The sequence below is a fragment of the Hypanus sabinus genome, chromosome 11 (assembly GCF_030144855.1).
Source record: "Hypanus sabinus isolate sHypSab1 chromosome 11, sHypSab1.hap1, whole genome shotgun sequence".
Lineage (NCBI taxonomy): Eukaryota > Metazoa > Chordata > Chondrichthyes > Myliobatiformes > Dasyatidae > Hypanus > Hypanus sabinus.
The window spans coordinates 65,182,023-65,209,361 of NC_082716.1; the positions used below are offsets into that span (position 1 = coordinate 65,182,023).

At 42.6% G+C, this 27,339-nt stretch overlaps 1 protein-coding gene across 4 annotated transcripts in view; it reads right to left on the reverse strand.

Annotated features, from left to right (window-relative positions):
- Positions 1-25,705, reverse strand: part of nphs2 (NPHS2 stomatin family member, podocin) — a 38,664-nt gene extending 12,959 nt beyond the window's left edge. For 3 of the 4 annotated variants that reach the window (XR_009514790.1, XR_009514789.1, XM_059984549.1), the window contains exons 1-5: positions 25,329-25,705; positions 15,693-15,796; positions 13,729-13,801; positions 12,811-12,893; positions 6,906-7,109 (exon numbers count right to left, since the gene is read on the reverse strand). Coding sequence is in view for 2 of the 4 variants with exons in the window: in XM_059984549.1 (XP_059840532.1) it covers positions 6,906-7,109; positions 12,811-12,893; positions 13,729-13,801; positions 15,693-15,796; positions 25,329-25,659 (795 nt within the window). In the remaining 2 variants the exon portion in view is untranslated. The remainder of the gene's footprint in view (positions 1-6,905; positions 7,110-12,810; positions 12,894-13,728; positions 13,802-15,692; positions 15,797-25,328) is intronic. The other variant, XM_059984548.1, reaches the window with a different exon arrangement.
- Between the last annotated feature and the right edge of the window lie 1,634 nt (positions 25,706-27,339).

The window sequence follows — 27,339 nt, forward strand, 5'->3', positions numbered from 1 at the left end:
TCGTAGGGATATTGCAATGGGTCCAGGTTCTTGCTTAGGCAGGAGTTAATTCTAGCCATGACCAAACTCTCAAAGCTCTTCATCACAGTAGGTGTGAGTGCTATCAGGTGAAAATCTTTGAGGCAGGTCACCCTGGCATCATCTTTATGGGTGATTGATGCCCTTTTAAAGCAGCAGGAACCTCTGACTGCAGATGTCCTCGAGCACTCCAGCTGGTTGCTCAGCACAGCCTTTCAGTACCCTGGTAGGAACGCAGTGGGGCCTGGCACTTGGTGAGGCTTCACCTCTTGAGGGGTGCTCTGGTGTCAGCCTTCAAGACCAAGATCACAGATTTTCCAGATACTGTGGATTCACACAGGTGTGGTTTTATTCTCCCTTACCAAAGCGTACATAAAAGGCATTGAACTCACCTTGGAGTGAAGCATCGCAGCATTCATGATGGTTAGGTTTCATCTTATAGGAAGTAATGACAGACAAATCCCGCTGCACTTGTCATGGATCTGATTGTGTCTCTAATTTCACATGGAATTGTGTTTTCACTCTCATGGTGGCATTCTGTAAGGAATCCCTGGACTTCTTGTAGTGTCCTGGATCGTCTTTCTTGAACCCTCAGCAGACTGTGAATCTCCTGGTTCATTCATGGCTCCTGGTTTGGATGTTTGGTATGTTCTTGAAGGCACACACTCATCCACGCAGGTCATGATGAATTTGCGGAATACTGTGGCATATTCATTCTCATCCAAAGGTGTTGTGTATTTAATATTTTAGTAATATTTGAGTAATATTTTAGATATATTGTTTGATTAAGCATTCTTGTTTGTTTAAATAATTCATTACAGGTTATATTTAGAAATTAGTGAATTGCATATGTCATGATGCATGTACAACTAGTTTAAAGTAAAAGAACAAACTAAGCCTTGCATCTCTTGGGCTCTCGTACTTTTCTTGCAATTTTTCTGCTTTGGAGTTACAAAACATAAAAGTGGCGATGAGGTATTTTTAAAAACGAACCCAAGACGACTATCTACCTGTTGAAGTGCAGTGAGACTTTTGAGTTAAAAAAAAAGGAAGGGACAGAAACAGTCGAGTTTAAAAAATAAGGCAGAAAACAGAAGAATTCATGGGTTCATAAACAGTGATAATAATCATAAAAAAAAGAGAACAAAAATGGCTGGCTACATCAGAAAGGTTGACATGTTCAGTAACACAAAAGATAACTGGATATTTTATATGGAATAGATTGAGCAGTATTTTAAAGCAAAAGGAATAGTCAATGAGAAACAAGTACCAGTTTTGCTGAGTGTATTAGATTTAAAGGTATATAGTTTGTTTAGCTGTTTGACTACTCCAACCAAACTAGCTAAAATGAGTTTTGCTGATATTGTGAACGTGATATTGGAACATTTACAACTGAAACCATTGTTGATTGCAGAATGCTTTAGGTTTCATAAGTGGAATCAAAAGGACTGAGAATTCATTTTGGCGTATGTGGCTGAAATAAAGATGTTATCTGAGCATTGTCAGTTCAGTGATGAGCTTAATGATGTACTGAGAGATTGTTTAGTTTTGTGGAATCTTACAAGAACACACTCAGAATGGCTCCTAACTGAAGTGCAACTTGCATTTAAAAGGGAAGTTGAAACAGGTGTGGCAATGGACACCGCAGACAGAGACGCAATTACGTTGTAGTCAGGAAATGAAAGTGAGCAAGAACGAAATTGTAACATCTAACCAGAAACTGGCCTGGCTGAATAAATTGTTACCATTGTGGCAGGAGCTCACACACACCAGACCAATGCAGATTTAAAGCAGAAAATGCAATGAAGTGGGACACACACAAAGAGCATGTTGGGCAGACAAAAATAAATGGACTGCACAGGGAAGGGAAAAAGCTGAAAAGTCAAGTTTCAGTTTCAAAAATAGCACTAATCTGCACGTTCTTGATGAAATACCTATCTGATGATAATAGTGTACAGGACGCATTTGCTTTGAGATTTAAATAAGAAAACTACCAATAGACAAGTAATATGGCCTATGCCAGAAATGAACGGTAAATTAATTTAAATGGAATTGGACACTGGCTTGGCTGTTTCAGTCATTCCACAAAATGAGTTTGAATAACATTTCAAAGATACTGAACTGAAGCCTGCTGATATCCAACTAAGAACTTGTACTGAAGAAAAGATCATTCCTGTGGGATTGACATTTGTAACCATGAACTACAACAATCAAGGAGCCACATTGGGCTTGATGTGGTACGAACGGGAGAACCCGCATCATGGAGATCTGATTGGCTGAGACAACTACAACTGGTTTGTAAATCCATTCACCATTTGCATGCCACATCCCCTACAATAAAGGCAACTGAGTGCAAATTAAGAAAGGTACTGGAAGATGCCACAGCAGTGTACAACGATGGCATTGGGAAAACTCAAACACATCAAGGGTAAAATTGCGATCGATGAAAATGTCACACCCAAGTTTTACAAAGCCTGTTCAGATCCTTATACCATCCATGATAAAGTAACTAGTGAACTAGATTGCATGGAGGCTGAGGGAATACTTTCCAAGGTTGAATGGATCCCATGGGCAAGGCCACAAGTCCCACTTGCTAAGAAGAGTGGGTCGGTCAGGGTGTGTGGTGATTTTAGAGTCACTATCAGCCCAGTACTGAAAGTAAATCAATACCCTCTGTTCAGAACAGAGGATATCTGTGCAAACCTTTCTGATGGAAAGCACTTTAGCAAAGTGGACTTAACTGAGGCCTGTCTACAGACGGAGATAGACGAAGAGTCCAAAGCGGTTCTCACGAAGGGCTTTATCACTACAATAGGTATATTTTTGGAGTAGCATCTGCACCTGCATTCTTCCAGAAAGCATTCTTCTTTGTTTAAACAATTCGTTACAGGTGATATGGGAAAATAAATTGAACTGCATATGTCATAATGCTACCATGTGTAGTAAAGTAATTTAAAGTAAAAGAACAAGCTAAGTCACGCAGCTCTTGGGCTCCCATCTATTTCTCGGAGTTACAAAATGTAACAGAATCCCTAAACATAGTCCAGTGCACAGATGCAAAGCATTTCTGTAAGTGTCCTTCTGCCTCCCTTGACCATACCTTGGCGATTCACACTAGGGGTGCAGTGGTCCTCGGTCTCTGCCAATATGCTGGGAGTAGAAGTACAGCGAGCTGATCAGACTTGCCACAGTGCGGCCATGGGATGGCACGGTAAGCATTCTTGAGAGTGCTGTGGCAGTGGTCAAGTGTGTTGGCTCCTCTCGTTCCAAAGGTGACACATCGGTGGAAGATGATCCGAGACTTGTTCAAGCTAATTTGGTTGAAGCCCCCAACAATATCTAAGAAGGCATCAGGTTGTGCTGTCTTGTGAATGTTGATCACCGTGCTCAGCTCCAGCAGTGCCAGCTTGATGTTTGGCAGGGGTGGAATGTGAAATGTAGACTGCTGCCATGGAGAATATTGAACAGAACCAGACATGAATTGAACTGTGCATCAAGTGGAAGGGACACACCATTAACAGGGTGTTAATACAAGAGATGGCCTTCTCAGAGATCTAATTACATTACGTCAGCATGAATTAGCAAAATAAAATATTTACATAATACTTTCATAATAAGAGTGGCAAAAACAAAAGGTCAAGGAAAGGAAAGCACCTGAGTGGTCTGACAGCATATCCATAAGGATATGGCAAAATGGTGCAATCGTGGCTGACGAGGGAAGTCAAAGCTAATGTATAAGGAAAAGAGAGGCAATACTACGAAGCAAAAATTAGTAGGAAGATAGAAGATTGGGAAGCTTTTAAAAACCTAGAGAGCAACTAAAAGAATCATTAGGAGGAAAAAGATGAAATATCAAAGCAAGCTAACAAATAATATCAATGTGGATAGTAAAAGCTTCTTCAAGTACGTAAAAATAAAAGAGAAATAAGAGTGGATATAGGACTGCTAGAGAATGAGGCTGGAGAGATAACAGTGGGGGACAAGGAGATGGCAGATGAACTAAATGAATACTTTGCATCAGTCTTCACTGTGGAAGACATTAGCAGTGTGCCAGATGTTGAAGGGTGTGAAGGAAGAGAAGTGAGCGAAGTTACTATTAAAAGGGACAAGGTGCTCAAAAAGCTGAAAGACCTAAGAGTACATAAAGACCTAGACCAGATGAACTGCACCCTAAGGCTCTGAAAGAGGTCATAGTAGAGATTGTGGTGGCATTAGTAATGATCTTTCAAAAATCATTGGACTCTGGCATTATTGTAATCATTACTCCACTCTTCAAGAAAGGAGGAAGGCAGCAGAAAGGAAATTATAGACCAGTTAGCTTGACCTCAGTGGTTGGGAAGATGTTGGAATCAATTGTTAAGGATGAAGTTATGTACTACTTGGTGACACAGGACAAAATAGGACAACGTCAGCCTAGTTTCTTTAAGTGAAAATCTTGTCTGATGAACCTGTTGGAATTCTTTGAGGTGATTACAAGTAGGATAGATAAAGGGGATGCAGTGGATGTTGTGTATTTGGACTTTTAGAAGGCCTTTAACAAGGTGCCACACATGAGGTTGCTTACCAAGTTAAGAGCCCATGGTATTGCAGGAAAGTTACTGGCATGGTTAGAACACTGGCTGTGGTAAGGAGGCAGTGTATGGGACTGAAAGGATCCTTTTTCTGGTTGGCTGCCAGTAATTAGTGGTGTTCCATAGGGGTCAGTGTTGGAACCCCTTCTTTTTATGCTGTATATAAATAATTTAGATGATGAAATAGATGACTTTGTTGCCAAGTTTTGCAGATCGTATGACGATTGGTGGAGGGACAAGTAGTATTGAGAAAACAGGTAGGTGGCAGAAGGACTTAGATAGATTTGGAGAAGGGGAAAGAAAGTGGCAAATAAAATACAATGTTGGAAAACACATTGTCATGCACTTTGGTAGTAGAAATAAATGTGTAGATTATTTTCTAAACAGGGAGAAAATCCAAAAATCTAAGATGCAAAGGGACTTTGGAGTCCTTGTGCAGAACACCCCCAAAGATACTGGTGAGGACTCACCTTGAGTATTGTGAACAGGTTTAGGTTCCTTATTTAAGAAGAGATGTACTGACATTGGAGAGAGTTCAGAGGAGGCTCAGAAAGATGAATCTGGAAATGAAAGGTTTATCATATGAGGAACGTTTGATGGCTCTGGGTCTATACTCGCTGGAATTTAGAAGGATGAGGGGGTGGAGGGAATCTTATTGAAACCTTTCGAATGTTGAAAGGCCTAGACAGAGTTGATGTTGAAAGGATGTTTCTCGTGGTGGGGGAGTCTAGGACAAGAGGACACAGCCTATGGATAGAGGGGTGTCCATTTAAAACAGATGTGGAGAAATTTCTTTAGCCAGAAGGTGGTGAACTTGTGGAATTTGTTATCACAGGCAGCTGTGGAGGCCAGATCATTGGGTGTATATAAGGCAGAGATTGATAGGTTCTTGATTGGACATGGCATCAAAGTTACAGGGCAAAGGATGTGGAGCGAGGCTGAGGAGGCGACAAAATGACTCAGCCATGATTGAATGGCAGAGTGTACTCGATGGACCAAATGGCCTAATTCTGCTTCTATGTCTAGCCGTTTAATTAGTAGTTATAATAAATGTAGTTAGATACTAATGCAGAGCTGGGCAATCTTCATTCGAGAGAGATTGTGAAGCTAGTGAAAAGATCTTTGCAGAAGCCAAATCTAATGGTTGGGGATGAGCATCAATAAACCTGTTCGGAGATTTTCAGCAGAGACGAGGAGGAAATAGGTGTAACGTGATACAGGATTCACATGTCATACAGTCCATGGGTGACGGTGAGCTGCTGACTGCTGACAGTGTTCATACTAACTTGTGCAGTGGTCCAGCAGAAGCCTGTGTGGGAGGATACGAAGATGTTCATACGAGTGGTGTTGATATGACTTGCTGTTGTATGGGTATTATGTGGAGGTGAGAGCTTGAGGGAAGAGGAGGGCAGGACAAAGCCACCCCAAAAAAATCTGCTTTGACATAACAGCAACAGCAAGCTGACTCACCTCACGACGTCAAAATGCTTCACACATTTGTAAATAATAAGAAAGCATTGAAACTATTGAATGTTTAAAAAAATAAAAGTGCATACGCACCTCTTAAAGACACTCAAAACAATTAAAAAACAAAATCAAATATAAAAATTCACAACTCCTTCCTTGCACTGAAGTGAAAAGGGTAACATTCCCTGAGCCAAGTCTAGCTGCTGCTGAATCATATGGGTTGCCCTTGCCCACAGAAATGACAGGAAATTTCCATAACTTGTTCACACTTTACTCCAATGCTGACTGCCGATTGCCCCTGCGGGACTCAGGCATTTGCATTGATATGCAGAGGTTTTCATAATTGTCCGGAAACACAACAGCTGATAAATGTCAACATTACCCTACCAAATCTGGACCATGCAATTTGAAGTACTTGATGATAGTCACCAGGCAACACCATGACTGATGAGAAGTGGAAATATTGCTGTTAGAATACGTATACGTGAAGCTTGATCCATGGATCTTGGGTCACTCCTTGGGTAACAATGGGACAGGATGAGAAGCAAGCAAGAGTATTTCCTTAAATGGAGCCCAAAAATTTCAATGGTTTTGGTTGAAGTGCTCAACTGTATTAAACACAGGAGAGAGTTTCTGTCAGGAAAACATGGAGGATATGCAACAGTTTAAAACAGTACTGTAAGCAGTTCAAGCAATCTTAAAAAAGTTGCATTTTGACGTGGATAGAGATAAGAAAAGAAAGATGGTGCAATATCTGACAAAGACGGAGGAAGGAAGCCTGCCAGGACAGCAGAAGATAAATTGCGTTAATTCCCAAACCGGACATGCAGCACTTTCAATTTTATTTACCTTGATTTCATCACCAATGCTTTTTCTTTCCTGGAGAATTTCATTGAATTTACGATGTGCTAAACTTCTCTTAATAAAAGTCTGTACTAGCAATGATAATGAGTCAGGAGAATTGGCGACACTTGTTAACGAAAGGGAGGCATTTTCCACCCGATAATAGCAGAACGCATTCACTTCAGCAGTCACCATGTCCTTGGATATCACCTGTAAAATAAATGCCAGCATCTTTTACAGGGCAATCAACTGAGCATCAGCTGAACCCTACCTAGAACCAGTTAAATCTTGATCAGTGCAATAGTACTATATTTAGAGACTGCTCTTAGTTATCATGAAGTTCATTCATATAATCAATATAAAATATTGGGAATCTTGCAAGATTGATCCTATGTTGATTCCGTGAGATTCCAATTTTATTCTTAGTCATTCTTTTAATGTAAGTGAAATATCAGTTGTGCTCCTGCTAATACTCTATAAAAATGAATAAGACAGCATTTGTTGAATTGCACTTCTGTTCCAATGATAGCACTGCAGCTTATGACAATTGTTCAAATGTAATTTACTTGATAACAGAAGCATTTCTAGTATCATGGAGTCTCAAAATTATACAGCACCGAAACAGGTCCTACAGTCCACTTGTGGGAAGAAGTAGCTACTAGATACTCAAGGATTATAGTGTAGGAGCCATTTAATAAAAATTAAGACCAAAATGTATTGAAATATAATAAGTTCTGGTCAATTTTCAGATTATAAAAAACAACAGCAAAGAGAGTAGAATATCTACTGGTTCACAGTGTGAAGGTGATTCAGGAGTATGCTTTGAAAACTGACATAACTATAAGACACTCTCATACAGACAAAAGAGTTATGTTAATTGAAATATCTCAAACTCGGCATCAAATGTCTTGAGCCAAGATATTTTACATCATTGTGACTCAGATCACAAAAGACTGTCTATTTAACACGGTCACTTAACATAGTCGTGGTCATACTTGTCAATAGATAATTATTTATGGATAGCTCATTCTTTCCAATGAATTTTAGACCATTCATGTGGATTATCTTGTCCCAAAAAAGATGTTTAAATATTCTAAGATAGTCTTGGCAGCTAAGATGTACTTATTCATCCATTTATAATTTTATGGAGCCATCTATCCACAGATAAGATATTTAAGTTATTTATGCAGTTGTAACTATTGAAATAGTATTCAATTAGCTGCTGTTACCTTTATTTGTAGTAAAGGAGTCTGCAAAGGACTTGGACAGAGTAAGAGAATGGACAAGGATGTGGCAGATGGAATACAGAATAGTGAGGTGTACAGTGATGCACTTTGGTAAAAGGAATAAAGCTGTAGATCATTTTCTAAATGGGGACAGAATTCGGAAATGCCAAGGTGCAAAGGACTGGGAAGTTCTAGTGGAGGATTCCCTAAGGGTTCGGGTTGAGTCAGTGGTGAGAAAGGCAGAAGTTCCGGTTTAAGATGGTGCCACCGAAGGTGTGTGCCAGCTTACTGGTAAATCATAGAGCAAGAGAACCGACCGTAAGCATTGCTGATAACAACTTGCATGAAGCTGGGGCATTGCGAGGTGGAACGTGTTCATGCCAGGGCAGCAGATGGACTTTTATCGCTGCTGGAGATGCAGTGAGCGATTTGGAGAGGAGTCGACGTTGAAGAGTTTTGATGCTCTTCCACCTAAGCCGGGTGCAAGGTTGGATCGCTCCAAGTGCCGAGCTGATTTGGTGAGATCAAGAATGACCTTGGGTGGGGTGGCCCAGGCATATAGGGGTGCTGGGATCACAGTCCCAGAGTGTGGCACTACTCGGTGCTTGGACAATTTAAACACTGGCCATGACAGACTGGAAGTCTAAGTGTTGCGTACAGAAGTGAGAGCGGGCTGACTTTTCTCAGTCCCCCTTTCATTCCTTTCTCTGTGGCGCCAGGGCTGTGCACTGAGCTGACTGCTGTGTGTTTTTGACCCATTGGTGTTAAGAAATGGACTGAGGCTTGGTCTGGGCCTTCTCTGGCTGCTCCGGGAGTGGATCAGGAAATCAGTCTGGTTTGGGATGCTGTTGGCTTGCATCTATTGTTTACACAATGTGTTTTCCTCCCCCTTTCTCTGCACGGTGAGGCTCGGTCTGTTTTTAAAATTGGGTTATTTCAATTTCTTGCTTTGCGGCTGCCTATAAGCAGACAAATTTCTTTGATAAAAGGTTTATTGTCTTTGATAATATATGTGCTTTGAAACCTTTGAAATGCAAAGTTAGTTAGTATTAATTTTGAGAAGACTAGAATATAGAAGTAAGGATGTAATGCTATGGTCTTTTAAGGTACTGCATATAAGGAACATTTGATGGCTCTGGGCCTGTACTCACTGGAGTTTAGAAGAATGAGGGCAAGGATTAATTAAAATCAACCAAATTTTGAAAGACCTAGACAGAATGAACATGGAGCAGATGGTTCCAGTAGTGGAAGAGTCTAGAACTAGAGAGCACAGCCTCAAAATAGAAGGATGTCCCTTTGGAACAGAGATGAGAAATTTCTTCAGCCAGAGGGTGGTGATTCTGTGGAAATCACTGTCATAGATGGCTGTGGAAGCCAAGATATTGCATATATTTAAAGCAGAGGATGAAAGATTCTTGATTAGCAAAGATTATGGGAAGAAGGCAGGAGAATGGAGTTGAGAAAAAAAAAATTAGCCATGATCAAATGGGGAGCAGACTCAATGGGTCAAATGGCCTAATTCTGCTCCTATATCTTGTCTTATGGTCTAAAACTTGATGTACTTTGAGCTTGGAGATGTCCTACTGGGAGGTTCTCACACCTGATCTTTCTTGTGTGTCTACTTGTTCTGAATAAAAGCCTGTTACACCCATGGCTCCAATCTCTGTGGGGCTCATTTAGTCACAACACTCGCCATGTCCATGTTGACCCTTAGGTACCAATCAACCTTATCTCATCTATGAGCACTTGGTCTATAGCCTTCTACATGCTGGAAATTCAAGTACAGTACTCATCCTGATAATTCTCAAGTGTGTCTGTCGGCACCACTGACTTGGGCAGTGCCTTCCAGCTTCCAACTATTCTCTGGGTGAGTACCTTCTTCCTCAGATCTCCCGTAAACTCTTACTCCACTCCTGTATCCTCTAGTTTTAGTTACGTGATGGGGAACATTTTCCTTTTTGCTTCTCTATGTCCCTTATAGCCTGATATCCCTCATCCTGGTGCCCAGTCAGCCTCCTGCATTCCAAGGAAACAAACCCAGCCTCACCAGTTTCTCAAAACTCAAATACACAAGCCCAGGTAACATTTCTGTAACCTCTCTAGTTAAATCATGTTTTCTTCTCTTTTGTTTGACTACCGGAAGTATTCTCCCTCTGTGGTGATGAATATTTTATAAAGTTGTACCATTTAAAAACCAACAGCAATAGGAAAGAAAAGATGAAATATGAAGATAAGCTAATATAAAATAATATAAATGAAGATGCCAAAAATTTTCCAGATAAATAAAGAGTACAAGAGAGGCAAGACTGGATATTGGACTGCTGGGAAATGATGCTGGAGGGATGGTAATGAGGGACAAAGGAACAGAGGATGAACTTAACAAGTATTTTTCATCAGTTTTCACCGTGAAAGACATTAGCAGTGTGCCAGAAATTCATCAGCGGTCGAAAGTAAATGTACATAGTTGCTATTACTAAGGAGAAAGTCTGAAGGTAAATTAGTCACCTGGACCAGATGGACTATACCATAGGGTTTGGAAAGAGGTAGCTGAAGAGATTGTGGAGGTATTAATAGTGATCTTTCAAGATTCTGGAATGGCTACAGAGGAATGGAAAATTGTAAGTGTCATTCCACTCTTTAAGGGAGGGAGGCAAAAGAAAGGAAATTATAGGCCAGTTCACCTGACTTAATTGGTTGGCAAGATGTTGGAATCTATTAGTAAGGATGAGGTTTGGAGCTTCCTGGAGGCACGTACTAAAATAAGCCAAAGTCAGCATGGTTTCCTCAAGGGAAAATCTTGCCTGACATAGCTGTTGAAAGTCTTTTGAAGAAATAACATGAAGAAGAGACCAAAGAGAGTCAGTGGATATTGTGTATTTGGATTTTCAAAAGGCATTTGACAAGGTGCCACACATGAGGTTGCTTAGGTAAAAGCTCATGGTATAATAGGGAAGGTACTAGCCGGATAGAGAGAGGATTGACTGATTGGCAGGAGGTAAAGAGTGGGAATAAAACAGGGCCATTTCTGGTTGGCTGCTGGTGACTAGTGGTGTTCCTCAGGGGTCGATGTTGGGGCCACTTCTTTTCATGTTATAGGTCAATGATTTGGATGATGGAATTGATGGCTTTGTGGCCAAATGTGAGCCTGATATGAAAATAGATAGAGGGGCAGTTAATGTTGAGGAAGCAGCAGTTTACAGAAAGACAGTTTAGCAGTATAGGCAAAGAAGTGGCAAATAGAGTTTAGTGCAGGGAAGTGTATGGTCATGCACTTTGGTAGAAGGAATAAAGGTGGAGACTAATTTCTAAACAGGGAGAAAACCCAGAAATCAGAGGTACAAAGTCACTTGGAGTCCTTGTGCAGGATTCTAAAGGTTAACTTGCAGGTTGAGTTGGTGTTAAGGAAGGCAAATGTAATTTTAGTATTAATTTTGAGAGGACTAGAATATAAAAGCAAGGATGTAATGCTTGTATAAGGCATCGGTCAGTCTGCACTTGGAGTATTGTGAACAGTTTTGGCTCCTTGTCTAAGAAAAGATATGCTGGCATTGGAGAGAGTCCAGATGAGGTTCATGAGAATGTTCCTAGGAATGAAAATGTTAACACATGAGGAGTGTTTCATGGCTCTGGATCTGTACTCACTGGAGTTCAGAAGAATGGGGGTGAGGGGTGGATCTAAGTGAAACCTACTGAATATTGAAAGGCTTAGACAAATTACTCAATGCACCCAAATGATGAGCATTGTCTAGATTTAGACAAGCAGCCTAGTAGTTGAGTCAATGTCTAAAACCTAACTACTTCTAATATTTACGGTGGCTAAGTCCACAGGGCCTGACAAGATATCCCCTCCAGTCTTATGAGAGGCTAGTGCAGATGTGGTGAGGATCTTTCCTATAGTGGGGGAGTCTAGGACCAGAGAGCACAGCCTCAGAATAGCAGGACATCCCTTCAGAACAGAGATGAGGAGGAATTTCTTAGATGGTGAATCTGTGGAAGTCATTGTCAGAGACAGCTGTGGAGGACAAGTCATTGGGTATATGTAAAGCAGAGGTTGATAGATTGTTGTTGAGTCAGGGTATTTAAAGGTTATGGGGAGAAAGCAGGAGAATGGGGTTGAGTGGGATAATAAATCAGCATGATAGATTTCCAGAGCAGACTCAATGTGCTGAATAGCTTAATTATGCTTCTATATCTTGTGGTCTTATGATCTCTTTAACACAAAAGATTCTGCAGATGCTGGAAATCTTGAGCAACATACACATAATGCTGGAGGAACTCAGCAAGTCAGGCAGCATCTATGGAGTGGAATAAGTTGATATTTCATGAGGGTTTACTATTCCTCCGTACTCCCTACAGCACCTACCACCTACCATTCACTGTGTATGTTCTTCTTTTGGTATTCCTCCTAAACTTGGCAGGATTAAAGATCGAATGTCCAATCTACTACACTCTTTGACCCTTTGAAGAATTTTTACACTTAGAAAATGTAATTGCCTTTGGAAATCAGCAACTTACCTATTTCCTTTCAGTACACTTAATGTTCCTTGTTTCACCAGCTGCACTGACACATCGTTCCGGATATTGCTAACATTTCAATAGAAATATGTGGCTTGGTTTCATGCCATCCTTTGGGCTTTTGACAATTCATTATATTTTTGACAACTTGTTGACTTTGGCACACTTACTTCATGAAATGGAATCACCAAGGTTTTAACACGCATATCCACTTTGTGATAAGTGTCCAGACAAGGCACAAGAAAGAAGAGACCTATAATTAAACCAAATAATATAATAAACTTTAACTATACTTTGTGCATCAGCACTTTGTGTAAACCCAGAAGAATATTACAAAACGTCCTAGAATAAATGTACTGATGCACTTCCTGATAAGGTGATATCTTAAAAAACACGCATACTGAAAACACATCTGTAACAAGGCTATAGTAAATATTCAGTCTCTGTTTTTGTTAAGGTCACAGCTGGAAATTGCACTTACAATTTATGAAGTTAGCCTGGAATATTAGTCAATGATAAACTTAAAAAGAACTTTATAGTTTTCTTTTAAGTTTCTTGCTCACTTGCCTGAATTCAGGGATGGTCAAATCTATTGTGAATCATCCCATTACACCATTTCTAAACTAGGAGTCATATTATTTGAAACAAGTCCATTCTACAATTGCACTTGTTTAAAATAACATCACTCACAATATTGTCTGCCCATTCAAACCCTCAGTAACCTATAGCCCAATTACCAGCAAAAAACATACTGGCAGACTCTAATACTTAGCAAATTGCAAAGCACTCTGTATGATATTGCCATATCCTAATGATTCTAAGGTTTACACACTTCACGAGTTCCAGTTCAGTTCGATTCAATTGAATTACAGTGTGAGAAATTAACATTTAGCGGAAATGGTTAAATATTTACTTTTTATAGCATCTTTGAGCACAGGGTGATATTTGCAGTTTTGAAAAGAGGTAAAATTGACAAAATCTTCATTTCCATATTACTTAGAAACTAATATGCTTAATATGATTGGCAAATATGAGTGTCATTAATGTGCGACCATCCTAACTCATCATTTTCGAGTATGGGCACCTACCTGGCCCCTTGGCTCTCCCTGGCAGTAGTCGTCCCAGTCTGAATGTCACAGCACGCTCATGCTCCTGTACTATCTGCACCATGAAGGACAGCGTGTCAGTTACAAAAAGAAAACTAGTTGCTTACACAGGATTCAGTTACCTTCTGTTCAACAAATTGCGATCTTTGCACAATATTCACATTCTTTTAGATAGCAATTCTCCTTTGCCACATTTCTGCTTTTACCTCTGTTTTCTTTTTCCCTAACACAAATGCTTGTTTCATGTTTTGCATTTCGTGGAGTAGAGAAATTACTCAATGCACCCAAATGATGAGCGCTGTCTAGATTTATACAAGCAACCCAGTAGTTGAGTCAATGTCTAAAACCTAGCTACTTCTAATACTTACAGTGGCTAAGTCCACAGGGCTTGACAATGTATCCCCTCTAATCTTGTGAGAGGCTAGTGCAGAAATTGCAGGAGCCCTGGCACGGGTATTTAAAATCTCCGTAGCTATGGGTGAGGTATCAAGGGATTGGAGCTTAGCTGATGTTGTTCTGTTGTGCAAGAAAGGCTCTAAGAATATTCTGGGGAACTATAGGCTGATGAACCTGACACCTCTAGTGGGTAAATTATTGGAAGGTATTCTAAAGGACCGGATATAAAGATATTTGGATAGATGGGGCCTGTTTAGGTCTAGTCAACAGGGCATTGTGTGTGGTAGGTCATGTTTAACCAATCTGATAGGTTTTTGAGGAGGTTACCAGGAAAGGCAGTGGATGTAGTCTACATGGCTTGTAGCAAGGCCTTTGGAAGGTTCCGCATGGGAGAATGGTCAGGAAGGTTCAGTCCCTTGGCATTCAGAATGAGGTAGTAAATAGGCTGTGAAATTGGCTTCTCAGAAGAAGCTGGAGAGTGGCAGTAGATGGTTGCCTCTCTGACTGGACACCTGAAACTAGTGGTTTACTGCAGGGACTGGTGCTTGGTCTGTTGTTGTTTGTCATCTGTATAAACAATCTGGATGATAATGTGATGAACTGAATCAGCAAATTTGTTGAAGACACCAAGATTAGGGGCATTGTGGACAGCGAGGAATGTTATCAAAGCTTGCAGTGGGATCTGGACCAGATGGAAAAATAGTCTGAAAAATGGCAGATGGAATTTAATGCAGGCAAGTGTGAGGTGTTGCACTTTGGGAGGATAAACCAGAGTTAGACTTACACAGTGAACGGTAGGGCACTGAGGGGTGTGGTAGAATAGAGGGATCTGGGAAAACAGATCCATAATTTCTTGATAGTGGTGTCACAGGTAGATATGGCCATAGATAAAGCTTTTGCCACATAGTCCTTCATAAATCAGAAAACTGAATGCTGAAGGTGGGATGTTATGTCACAAATTTGGAGTATTGTGTGCATTTCTGGTCACCTACCTAGAGGAAAGATATCATCAATAAGAATAAAAAAGTACAGAGAGAATGTACAAGGATTTTCTCATGACTTAAGGACAATGAAAGGCTGAATGGATTAGGACTTTATTCTCTCGAGTGTAGGAGAATGAGGGAAGATTTGATAGACGTATATAAAATTATGAGGGATGTAGTTTGGGTAAATGCAAGCAGGTTTTGTTTCCACTGGTGTTGAATGAGACTTGGACTAGAGGCCATGAGTTAAGTGTGAAAAGTGCAATGTTTAAGGGGACCTTCTTCACTCTGAGGTTGGAATGAATTGCCAGCAGAAGTGGTGGATGTGGATTTGATTGCAATATTTAAGAGAAGTTTGGATAAGTGCATGGGTGGGAGAGATATGGAGAGCTGTGGTCCAGATGTGGGTTGATTTCACTAGGCCGAGTAATAGTTCAGCATGGACCAGATGGGCTGAAGGGCCTGTTGTGTGCTGTGGTGCTCCATGATTCTAAATAAGAATTTTACACCCATTGAAATAATTCTCCAAAAATCCTGTTTGATAGCTTGTGAATGCCATATGCTCACCTTAATACAGAACCAGACTGAGACTGGGAATAAGAGAAGAATTAGCAGCAAACAGAAGAATGTGAGAATACACTCACAGATCCCTGGACTTCCATTCTTCATACCTGATTAAAAACCAGCAGACCAGTATGTCAGATCATATAAAGCATTAGCCAAATCCTATCTGCAAATGCCGCGATGCTAGTGCACCCCAGAACGGACGTCCCTACCGCCCTCACAGTGGACACATCTAACACGGCAGTCGGTGGAGTGCTGGTACAACTCATTGAGGGTCGCTGGCAACCCCTGGCGTTTTTTAGCAAACACCTATGACTACCTGAGCTCAAATGCAGTGCTTCCGACTGGGAACTGTTGGCGCTACACCTGGCAATCCAGCGTTTCAGGTACTTCTTAGAAGGTCGGCCCTTCACCGCGTTCACGGACCACAAACCGCTTACCTTTGCGTTCATGAAAGCATCCGACCCCTGGTCATCCCGCCAGCAGCGACATCTGTCCTACATCTCCGAATACACGATGGATGTCCGGCATGTCTCGGGAAAGGACAATGTCGTGGCGGATGCTCTCTCCAGACCTAACATCCAAGCCCTGTCCCAGGGGGTAGACTATGAAGCACTGGCAGAGGTGCAGCAGGCAGGCGAGGAGATCCCTAGTTACAGAACTGCAGTCTCCGGTTTGCAGCTCCAGGACCTCCCCGTAGGCCCAGGTGAGAGGACCCTACTCTGTGACGTCACCACCGGTCAACTCCGCCCCATCGTCCCGGCAGCCTGGTGGCGGCGTGTTTTCAACTCTATTCACAACTTAACGCACCCCTCCATCAGGACAACCGTCCGGATGGTAGCCAACAGGTTAGTTTGGCACGGTCTCCGCAAGCAGGTCAGTGAATGGGCCAAAACGTGCATGCACTGCCAAACAGTCAAGGTGCAGCAGCACATCAAAGCCCTGCTGCAGCAGTTCCACCCCACCCACCGGCGTTACAACCGCATTCATGTGGATATCGTGGGCCCCCTGCTATTGTCACGAGGAGTGCAGCACCTCCTGACTATCGTGGACCGGTTCACCAGATGGCCAGAGGCAATCCCGTTCACCGACACCACCTCCGAATCTTGCGCCCGGGCACTGATTGCCACCTGGGTGTCGCGCTTTGGTGTACCGGCCCACATTACCTCCGACAGAGGTGCCCAGTTCACCTCCAGCCTGTGGTCAGCTATGGCCAGCCTTTTGGGGACACAGCTGCACCACACAACTGCCTACCACCCACAGTCGAATGGATTGGTGGAGTGTTTCCACCGTCACCTGAAGTCGGCTCTCATGGCCCGCCTCAAAGGGCCTAACTGGGTGGACGAGCTTCCCTGGGTCCTGCTCGGAATCCGCACGGTGCCCAAGGAGGATCTGCACACCTCGTTGGCTGAGTTGGTGTACGGTGCACCCCTGGTCGTGCCAGGAGAGTTCATACCAGCCCCAAGGGGGCAAGAGGAAGAACCTGCAGCAGTCCTGGACAGACTACGCGAGAGGCTCAGTAACCTGGCCCCCATACCCACTTCACAGCATGGGCAGAACCCGACCTGCATATGCAAAAACCTGCAAAACTGTAAGTTCGTTTTTGCACAACGGGGCGGACACCGGACACTGCTACAACGGCCCTACAAGGGGCCGTTTACGATGGTCAGAAACAACGGATCTGCATTCGTGCTGGACATTGGGGGAGAGAGGAGGATTTCACAGTGGACCAACTCAAACCGGCCCATGTGGACGTGGCGCAGCCGGTCGAGATTCAGGCACCGCGGCGCAGAGGCAGACCTCCCAAACAGGGACCGACCCAGACTGTGGACATTGGGGGGTGTATCGCCGGTTCTGGGGGGGGGGGGGGGGGGTTATGTGGCGACCCACTTCCCAACGCACTCAAACCGGCTCACAAAGTGGCGCGTGCCAGCATTGAGGCCGGTCCCAAAGAGGGCGCCAAGTCTGGTTCACCAGCAAGGGGAAAAGCCCGCGCGCGGGATGGAACTGTGAATATGCGCCCCCTACAGCATTCCCGCCCAGGGAGGGTGGGAACAGGAAGGCTTTAAAGCGAGGCCGCGAAGTTTGAATAAACCTATTTTACAACTGCAGCTCACTGACTGCGTGTCGTTATTTCAGCGCTGCGTGTAGCACACTGCTACAATAGAATGATAGTCATAGCTGAATCAATGGACTGCCCCAACTTGTGTGCCAAAGATAAAACTTTACAAATATTAAAAGAAATAAATAATAATAAATAAAAGAGCAACAAATATTGAAAACATAAGATGAGAAATCCTTGTAAGTGATTCCTTAGGTGGTAATACCCATGACCTACAGACTAGACAATAGGTGGGTGGAGAGAGAACAGCCTTTGTAGTCTATGTGTCAAGGAATCACTTCAAACACAGAGAAGAAAGCTTCCTTTTGTTTAACCCACACTCTGTCTTTCTTCAGCCGATGAATTAGAGCTCTACCAGGTTGAAAAGACACTTGGAAGAAGCATTGAAAGTTGTAAATTGCCAGAATATATTCTGGGTGATGACTTTAATGTTAATCATTAAGATTAGCGTTGTATCACCAAAAGTGATTAAACTGGCTGAGTCTGCAGAAGATTGTGAGAGAACTAACACCAGGTATAGATCTCATTGACCTTGTCTTCACCGTGATCAGAACAGTATTGTATTCATTTACATTAATTTGTGTGGCTGATCTGTCTATTGTACATACATGTACACTTGCTCAAATTGCAAATATCTAATCAGTCAATCACAAAACCACACAAACTTGGCCAAGAGGTTCAATTGTTGTTCAGACCAAGCATCAAAATGGGGAAGAGAAGTGATGTAATTGACTTTGAATGATTGTTGGTGCCAGACGGGGTGGTTTGAGTATCTCAGAAACTGCTGATCTCTGGGGATTTTCACACACAACAGCCTCGAGAGTTTACACAGAGCAGTGCAATAAGCAAAAAACCTTCAGCCAGCAGCAGTTCTGTGGGGGGGGGGAGGTGTAAAACACAGGTCAGAGGAGAATGGCCAGACTGTTTCAAGCTGAGAGAAAGGTGACAGTAACTCAAATAACCACAATTAAGACCATAAGACACAGGAGAAGAATTAGGCCATTCATCCCCTCGAGTCTGCTCTGCCATTCCACCACGGCTGATTCCAGATCCCACTCAACCCCATACAACTGCCTTCTCACCATGTCCCTTGATGTCCTGACTGAACAGGAAACCATCAACTTCTGCCTTAAATATACCCACGGACTTGGCCTCCACCTCAGTCCATGGCAGAGCATTCCACAAATTCACCACTCTTTGGCTAAAATAAAAATCCTCCTTACCTCTGTTCTAAAACGTTGTCTGTCAATTTTCAGGCTGTGCCCTCTAGTCCTGGATATCCCCTCTACATCCACCCTATCTAGGCCTTTCAACATTAAGTAGGTTTCAATGAAATTCCCCCCCCCAAACATTTTTCTAGATTCCAGTGACTACAGGCCCAAAGCTGCCAAGCACTCCTTGTATATCAATCCTTTCATTTCTAGAATCATCCTTGTGAACCTCCTATGGACTCTCTCCAATGAAAACACATCCCTTCTGAGATATGGAGCCCAAACCTTTTGATAATGCTCCAAGTGCAGCCTGACTAGTGTCTCATAAAAGCTCAGCATTATCTCCTTGCTTTTATATTCCCCTTGAAAATTAATGCCAACTTTGCATTTGCCTCCTTTACCACAGACTCAACCTGTGAATTAACCTTCTGGGCGTTTTGCACGAGGACTCCTAAGTCCCTCTGCACCTCTGATGTTTGAACCTTCTCCCCATTTAGATAATAGTCCGCTATTGTTGCTTTTACCAAAATGCATGATCATACTTTTCCCAACACTGTATTTCACCTGCCACTCTTTTCCCATTCTTCCAATTTGTCTAAATCCTGCTGCAATCGCATTGCTTCCTCAGCACTACCTACCTCTCCACCTATCTTTGTATCATCCACAAACTTTGCCACAAAGCCATTAAATTCATTATCCAAATCACTGGCGAACAATGTGAAAAGCAGCAGTCCCAATACTGACCTCTGAGGAACACTACTAGCCACTGGCAACCAACCAGAAAAGGCCCCTTTTATTCCCACTCGCTGCCTCCTGCCTGTCAGCCATTTCACTATCCATGCCAGTATCTTTCCTGCAATACCATAGGATTTTATCTTGTTATGTGATTACAACATTGCAACAGTGATGTGCAGAAATGCACAAGACATCGAACTTGAAGTGGATGGGCTACAACAGCAAAAGACCATGAACATGCACTCAGTGGCCAGAGTTTTAGGTACAGGTGCTACCTAATAAATTGGCTACTGGGTGTATATCCCTTGGAAAGTCTACAAGGGAGTCAGCATCTGGGTATCCATTGATGATTGACTTTCCTGTTGATGCTCCAAACCCTTTCCACCATAACAAGACACAAGTCAAAAGGATGATAGAGTACTTTCCACTTGACTGGCTGCTCCTATAATACTTAATAAAGTTGACACTATCAGGACAAATCACGTGATTGGAACCCATCCACCACCTTGAACATTCATTCTTGAAACATTCATTCCCTAGGTATTTATTCCGTAAGACCACAAGACATCGGAACAGAATTAGGCCATTTGGCCGATCGAGTCTGTATCATCATTTCATCCTGGCTGATCATTTTTCCTCTCAGCCCCAGTCTCTGCCTTCTCCTTGTATCCCTTCATGCCCTGACCAAACGAGAATCTGTCAATCTCTGCCTTAAATAAACTTAAATCCTTGGCCTCTGCAGCTGCTTGTGGCAATGAATTCCACAGATTCACCATCCTCTGGCTAATGAAATTTCTCCTCATCTCCATTCTAAAAGGGCTGGTAGGCTTCAATAAGGTCACCCCTCATTCTTCTGAATTCTAGTGAATACAGGCCCAGAGCAGTCAAACGCTTTTCATATGACAAGCCGTTCAATCCTAGAATTATTTTCCTGAACCTCCTCAGCCATCAACCATCAGTGCACAGTGCTTGCATTGTTTTCCAGGTTACACAGCACAGAAACAGGTCCTTAGGCCCAACTTTTTAATGCTCATCCAGGCGTCTTTCTGAGCTAGTTCGTTAGTCGTCATATGGCCCATCATCCCTCGAATCCGACCAAGTGTAGTTGTATCCACCTCTGGCAGGTCAGTCCATAAAGCCGTTCCCTTTAAATCTCATCCCTCTCACCTTAAACCTATGCTCTCCCCAGTCTTGGGGAAAGGGCGGATCAGCTCATCCACTGACACATCGACATTTCCTCAGAGATGTGTGCCTGCACGCGATGACTGGGTATGAGTGGCCTGTAGCCAGGCTGGGAACAAGAGCAGTACTGATGCCAGCTCCTTGAGGTTAATGCTGTGAATGAATTCCGCTGCCCATTCCCATAGGGCAGCCTCTGGAGGATGTACAACAATGATGTTATAGGAAATTATAAAATCCTGGTTCAACCGCATTGACGCCAGGATTACAGAGAAAATTTACAAGTTATATGGAAAGATTGAATAGGTTAGGACTTTATTCCTTGGAAAGTAGAAGACTGAGGGGAGATTTGATAGAGGTTTACAAAATTCTTAGGAGTACAGATAAGATACAATGCAAGCAGGCTTTTTCCACTGATGTTGGTTGGGACTACAACTAGAGATCATGACTTAAGGGTGAAAGGTGAAATGTTTAAGGGGAACATGAGGGGAAACTTCTTTACTCAGAGGGTTGTGAGGGCATGGAATGAGCTGCCTGTGTAAGTTGTGTATGTGAGCTTGATTATAATGTTTGAGAAGTTTGGATAGGTACATGGTTGGTAGGGGTATGATCCTGGTGCAGTTCAACATGAGTAGGCACTTTAAATGGTTCAGCATGAAATAGATGGGCTGAAGGGCCTGTTTCTGTGTATAGACTCTATAGGAAATTATAAACTCCTGGTCCAACCACTTTGATGTTATGGCCAAGAAAGCTTACTAACATCTGGACTTCCTCAGGAGGCCAAAGAAATTCCGCATGTCTTTGTTCACTCTCTCCAATTTTTACTGATGTGCCCTAGAAAGCATTCTGTCTGGATGCTCTACAGCCTGGTATGGCAGCTGTTCTGCACATGACCACAAGAAACTGCAGAAAATTGTGGTCACAGGAACCAGCCTCCCCTCTGTGGTCTCTGCCTCAGTAGAGTAGCCAGCATGATCAAAGACATTCAGGCATTCTCTCTTTTCCCCCTCCCGTCAGGCCGAAGATAAAGCCTGAAATCATGCACCACAAGGCTCAGAGACAGCTTCTAGCTCACTCGTATCGGACTCTTGAATGGACCTTTCGAACAATAAAGTGGTCTCTTAGCCTCACAATCTACCTCATTATGATCTTGCACTTGATTGGTTACTTACACTTCACTTTCTCAGTAGCTTTCACACTTTAATCTATTTTATTGTTTTACCTAATTCTAGCTCATTGCACTGTGTAATGGTTTGATCTGTATGAATGGTATGCAAGATAAGCTTTTCACTGTATCTTGATACATGTGACAAGAGTAAACCAACCTTCATACCAGTAGGTGCACTGGCAAGCATAATAGAAAATATCAGGATCAGAATTGCAAATTTCTGGCTCCAGTCTTCATGTAGGGCAGAGAGAAACCCTTTACAGCAAGGCAGAGGTGAGCAATCTCGTTAGCAACGACGGCACAGAGTCTCTTGATCAAAGGCGGACCATAAGACAGTGAGACATAGAAGCAAAATGAGGCCATTCGGCACATCGAGTCCGCTCCGCCATTCCATCACGGCTGATCCAAGAATGGAATGCCTGAACGCAGCTCAAGTCCCCAGACTCTGAGCTTTACGCTGGAAGCCCAGCCTTCCGCCAAGCAAACCCTGCTAATTCTCCCGCCAGCAGTCACCTCAGCAATCTGTGCTCCAGCCATTAACACTATCTTAGGGAGCAGCAGTAAATCATGCGTCTATGCTCTCCTTCATGATTCCACCGCTGCTACTGCACCCAATGTTCCCGAGGTGGAGGAGGTGAGGACTTGACAACGCAAGAATAAGGTTGATGGGAAGAGAATTAAGAGTAATGTGAAGGAGGAACCATTTTTGACGTGTGTGGAGCTGTGGTAGAAAGAGGTTCCATTCAAGATGTAACTTGTAAAATACATGGTAAATAAAAAGTTTCAAAGTGACAGAGAAAAGGCCAGTGGGTCAGAGAATTCTCTGTCAAGAGCCAATGAGGACATGATGAACTAAATGGCTATCTTCATCGTACAGTCATTCTATAATTCCTCATTGGTCTCTGTATTGGAAACAGCCTGTCAACAAGCTTCATAGACTTCAAAAAGCTCAAAGTTCAAAGTAGATTTGTTATCAAAGTACATACATATATGTCATCATATACAATCCTGAGATTCATTTTCTTGTGGACATACTCAGTAAATCTAAGAACCATAATACAATCAATGAAAGACCACATCCAACCGGGCGGACAAACTGCAAATATGAAATAAAAAAGAAATAATAATAATAGTAATAAATAAATAAGCAATAAATATTGAGAACATGAGATGAAGAATCCATGACAGTGAGTCTAAAGGTTGTGGAAACAGTTTAACGATGGGGCGTGAAGTTGGTTCAAGGCTGATAGTTGAGGGGTAATAACTGTTCCTAAACCAGGTGGTGTGAGTCCTGTACGTTCTTCCTGATGGCAGCAGTGTAAAGAGAGCTTGTCTTGGGTGTGGGCGTCACTGATGACGGGTGATATTTTCCTGCAACAGTGCACCTTGTAGACATGCTCAATGATGGGGAGGGCTTTACCCATGATGAGCCAGGCTATATGTACTACTTTTTGTGGGATTTTCCATTCAAGGGCATTGGTATTTCCATATTATGCTGTGATGCAACCAGTTAATTTACTCTCCAGCACACATCTATAGAAGTTTGTATAAGTTTTAGATGTCATGCAAATCTACACAAACTTTTAAGGAAGTAGAGGGCTGCCGTGCTTCCTTCGTAATTGCACTTACGTGATGAACCCAGGAAACGTCCTTCGAAATGATAACATCAAAGGTGAACCTCTTCATTTTGATCCTCCAAATATGACATTGGAGCTGTGCTTCTAATTTCCATCATTTCCACCATAGTCATTGTAGCCATATTTTCCTCCACAGTTTAGCTGACAAATGTGCACTAATGTATCAATACTCTACAGAATGTAGTGAATTATGAGCCCGTTCCATGCTCACAAGTGTGGTCATATTGGGGCTAGAAGTCTGCAAACACTGGCCAAAAATCAGTTTAGGTAGTTTATCACTGGATGATTTGTTCAACTTCCACTTTATTTGGTGCACCTGTACACCTGCTTGTTGATGCAAATATCTAATCAGTCAATCATGTGGCAACAAAGCATGCAGACATGGTCAAGAGGTTCAGCTATTGTTCAAAACTGGGGAGAAATATGATCTAAATGACTTTGACTGGAATGATTGTTGATGCCAGAGGGAGAGGTTGAGTACCTTGTAAGCTGCTGCTGATCTCTTGGGTTTTCACACACAACAGGCTCTAGAGTTTACAGAGAATGCCGCAAAAACGTAAAAACATCCGGTAAGCAGCAGTTCTGTGGGTGAAAATGTCTTGTTAACGAGAGAGGTCAGAGGAGATTGGCCAGGCAGGTTCAAGCTGACATTAGCTCAAATAAACACATTACAACTGTGGCATCTCTGATTGCACAGCCCATTGAACCTTGAAGTGGATGAGTTACTGTAGCAGAAGACCTCGAACATACGCTCAGTGGCCCCTTTACTAGGAACGGGAGGTACCCTAAAAAGTGGCCACTGAGTGTATATCGAATTATATTTTAGACTTCACATTTAGTTTCTATTTTTAAGCCTACTGTTTGATTATTCTCTTTTTTTTCCATCAAGACATTTATTCAAGTGGCTAAAGTGTGTTCATTACTTCCTGGAAGCAGCTAGACATGGATAACAAGGACTTGTGGTCTCATTCTTGGCACTATCAAACAACTGCTCTGAGTAAGGACAAGGGTAGGAGATGCTAAGTCAGCAGCTAATAGACTCAAAACTGATTGTGTACATCTTTGCTAAATGCTGAATAGAAGATTATAGCTTAAACCTGATGTGGATACTCCCCTGTGAAAAGGGAAAATGCAGGAGGCAAAGATCAGGAGTAGCGGAGGAAAGGACTGCTGACAGAAAGTGTTTCTATGGTTATTTTAGAGGGCAGACAATGAGAGATAAGGAAATTAAATTTAAATAAGCATTCTGTGTGAACCAGATCTGTTTAGTATTATGAAGAGTAGTCAAGTCAATAATTTGTTAATTTTATAAAAAATTATCTTTTACCAAAAGCAGTCTCTTTAGCTGTTGAATAAAGAAAGATGTAGATCATCCAAGGCTGAGAAAAAAACATTTTGTGTAGGACAAATTGATTCAAATTTGAATCTAATATTCACCTTATGTTCTCATCATTGAAATGGACTAGAAGAGAAAGAACTTACACATTTTCATAAAGGAAGGGGCAAAAACAAAATCTAACTTTAATAATGTTTTAGTTATTTTTAACTTGTGATTACTGTTTTCCCCACAGCTCCCTCCTCCCTCACCTTCCTCTGGTGCTTCCATTTCTATCAGGGCAATAGGCCCCTCTTCACTGTCTTCAGAGCTCAGCACATTGTCCACGTCCACGATGGTGCAGCCTGTAACCTTGTCATCAGTGCCGCGGGAGCAATCTGACATTGTTGTCCCATTTCTCGCGGTCTTGTTCCTTGAGTCCTTCCTTTCACTGGTTTTCACTTGGGTAGACCTGGACTTATTCCTGCTCCTCCTGCTTCGAATGCCCTTGATGTGAACGCCTTTCTCCCCAGTGGAAGATCCGACTTGTCTTTTTGCCGAATTCTTTGAAGAATGGGATATAGCCTTGGAGATTTTCTCCATCTTGTTTGATGAGCTGCTGGCTGAAACCTCACTCTGGAAAAAGTGTCCTTCTGATTTATACTCAGGGTCTCTGCAATTTTCGTAGGCATCCCATCCCAGACACTCCTTCCTGACGATGTCAAGAGTAATACTTGGGTAATTAAACACTCAGTCAGGTGTTTTTCTAAGCATTTTATTGATATGAAGGGAGTTACTGCTTCTTCAGATTTAATTAGTTATTTTCTGAGACTGTGACCCCTCTCCCCACTGTTGCACTGACGCTGTAATGAATAACAAATACAATCATAAACATTTGTACTGTGTTACCAGATTGAATGTGAGCATTGGTGGGGGGTGGGGGGGGGGGGGTTGGACTAAGGTGCGATGAGCAGAGCCACTGGCCTTTTTTGATGCAATGTTGTACCTCAGCTCCAACAGGACTGAGGTAGGCTTGGAGCTAATCAGAATCAAAGTCAGGCTTATCGTCACTGACGTTAGCTGTGAAATTTGTCATTATTTAGCAGCAGTGCAGTGGAATCACAAATTGCTGTAAGCTATAATAATTAATAAATAAAAACAACCAAATGAATAAATAGCAAAGAAGATTAATAACGGGGTAGTGTCCGTGGGTTCACGAAGCAGTCAGAAATCTAATAGCAGAGGGGAAGAAGCTGTTCCTAAATTGTTAAGTTTAGGTCTTCAGGCTCATGTATCTCTCCCTGATGGTAATAACAAGAAGAGGGCATGTTCCAGATTGTCAAGGTCTTTAGTTTTGGATTCCACCTTTCTGAGGCACTGCCTTTGGAAGATGTCCTCGATGGTGGGGGGTTGGGGGGCTTGTACTTGTGATGGAGCTGGCTGAGTCTACAACTCTCTGCAGTCTCTTTAAATCATGTACATACACCCCCCCCCCCACCCAATCTCCCACTGGTGAGGACATCTTCAAAAGATCTCAAAAAGGTGGAACCCTACCTGCCGGTGGGGCAACCGGTCAGAATGCTCTGCACCATGTGTAGTAATTTGCTAGAGCCCTCTCAATGAGGACTGGTGCTTATTCAGAGCCAATGGGAAACTTGTGACCGCATTCCAGTCCCATCAACTACAGCGACTCTGGCTGTAGCACGCACACGCAGAGGCAGAGCTCCAAGCTGTCTGTCATCATCGTGTTCTCTGAAGTATCTAAGACAATGGGCTATGATTTATAATGAACACATGCAGTATAAAGGACCTCTGCCAATCTGTCCCCACTGCTTTCCAAAAACATTTCACGGAAACCCCAGACAAAAAAATTGGCCTGTGTTTATTTCAACAAGAAATACAAATATCCACTTCCCCTATCAGGACGTCCACCTCATGTCAAAATGTTAAACCAATGGTGAAATTCACCACTGCCGTCACGGTTATGGTTAAAGGTGAAAAAAGGTGCACATTAACACCCATGTGACCAATTAACCTACCAACCCGTACACCTTTGGAATGTGGGAGAAAAATGGAGCACCCGGAGGAAAGCACACGGTCATGGGGAGAACGTACAAACTCCTTACTGACAATGGCAGGAATTGAACCCAGGTCACTGGCACTGCAAAGCATTGCTCTAACTGCTACACTACCACACTGGCCGCTGTGTAAGCTTCTAGTGAACACAGCCTTTGAAGGTGGCACACTGAACTCACAACCCCCACCCCCCTGCCCCCTTCTACA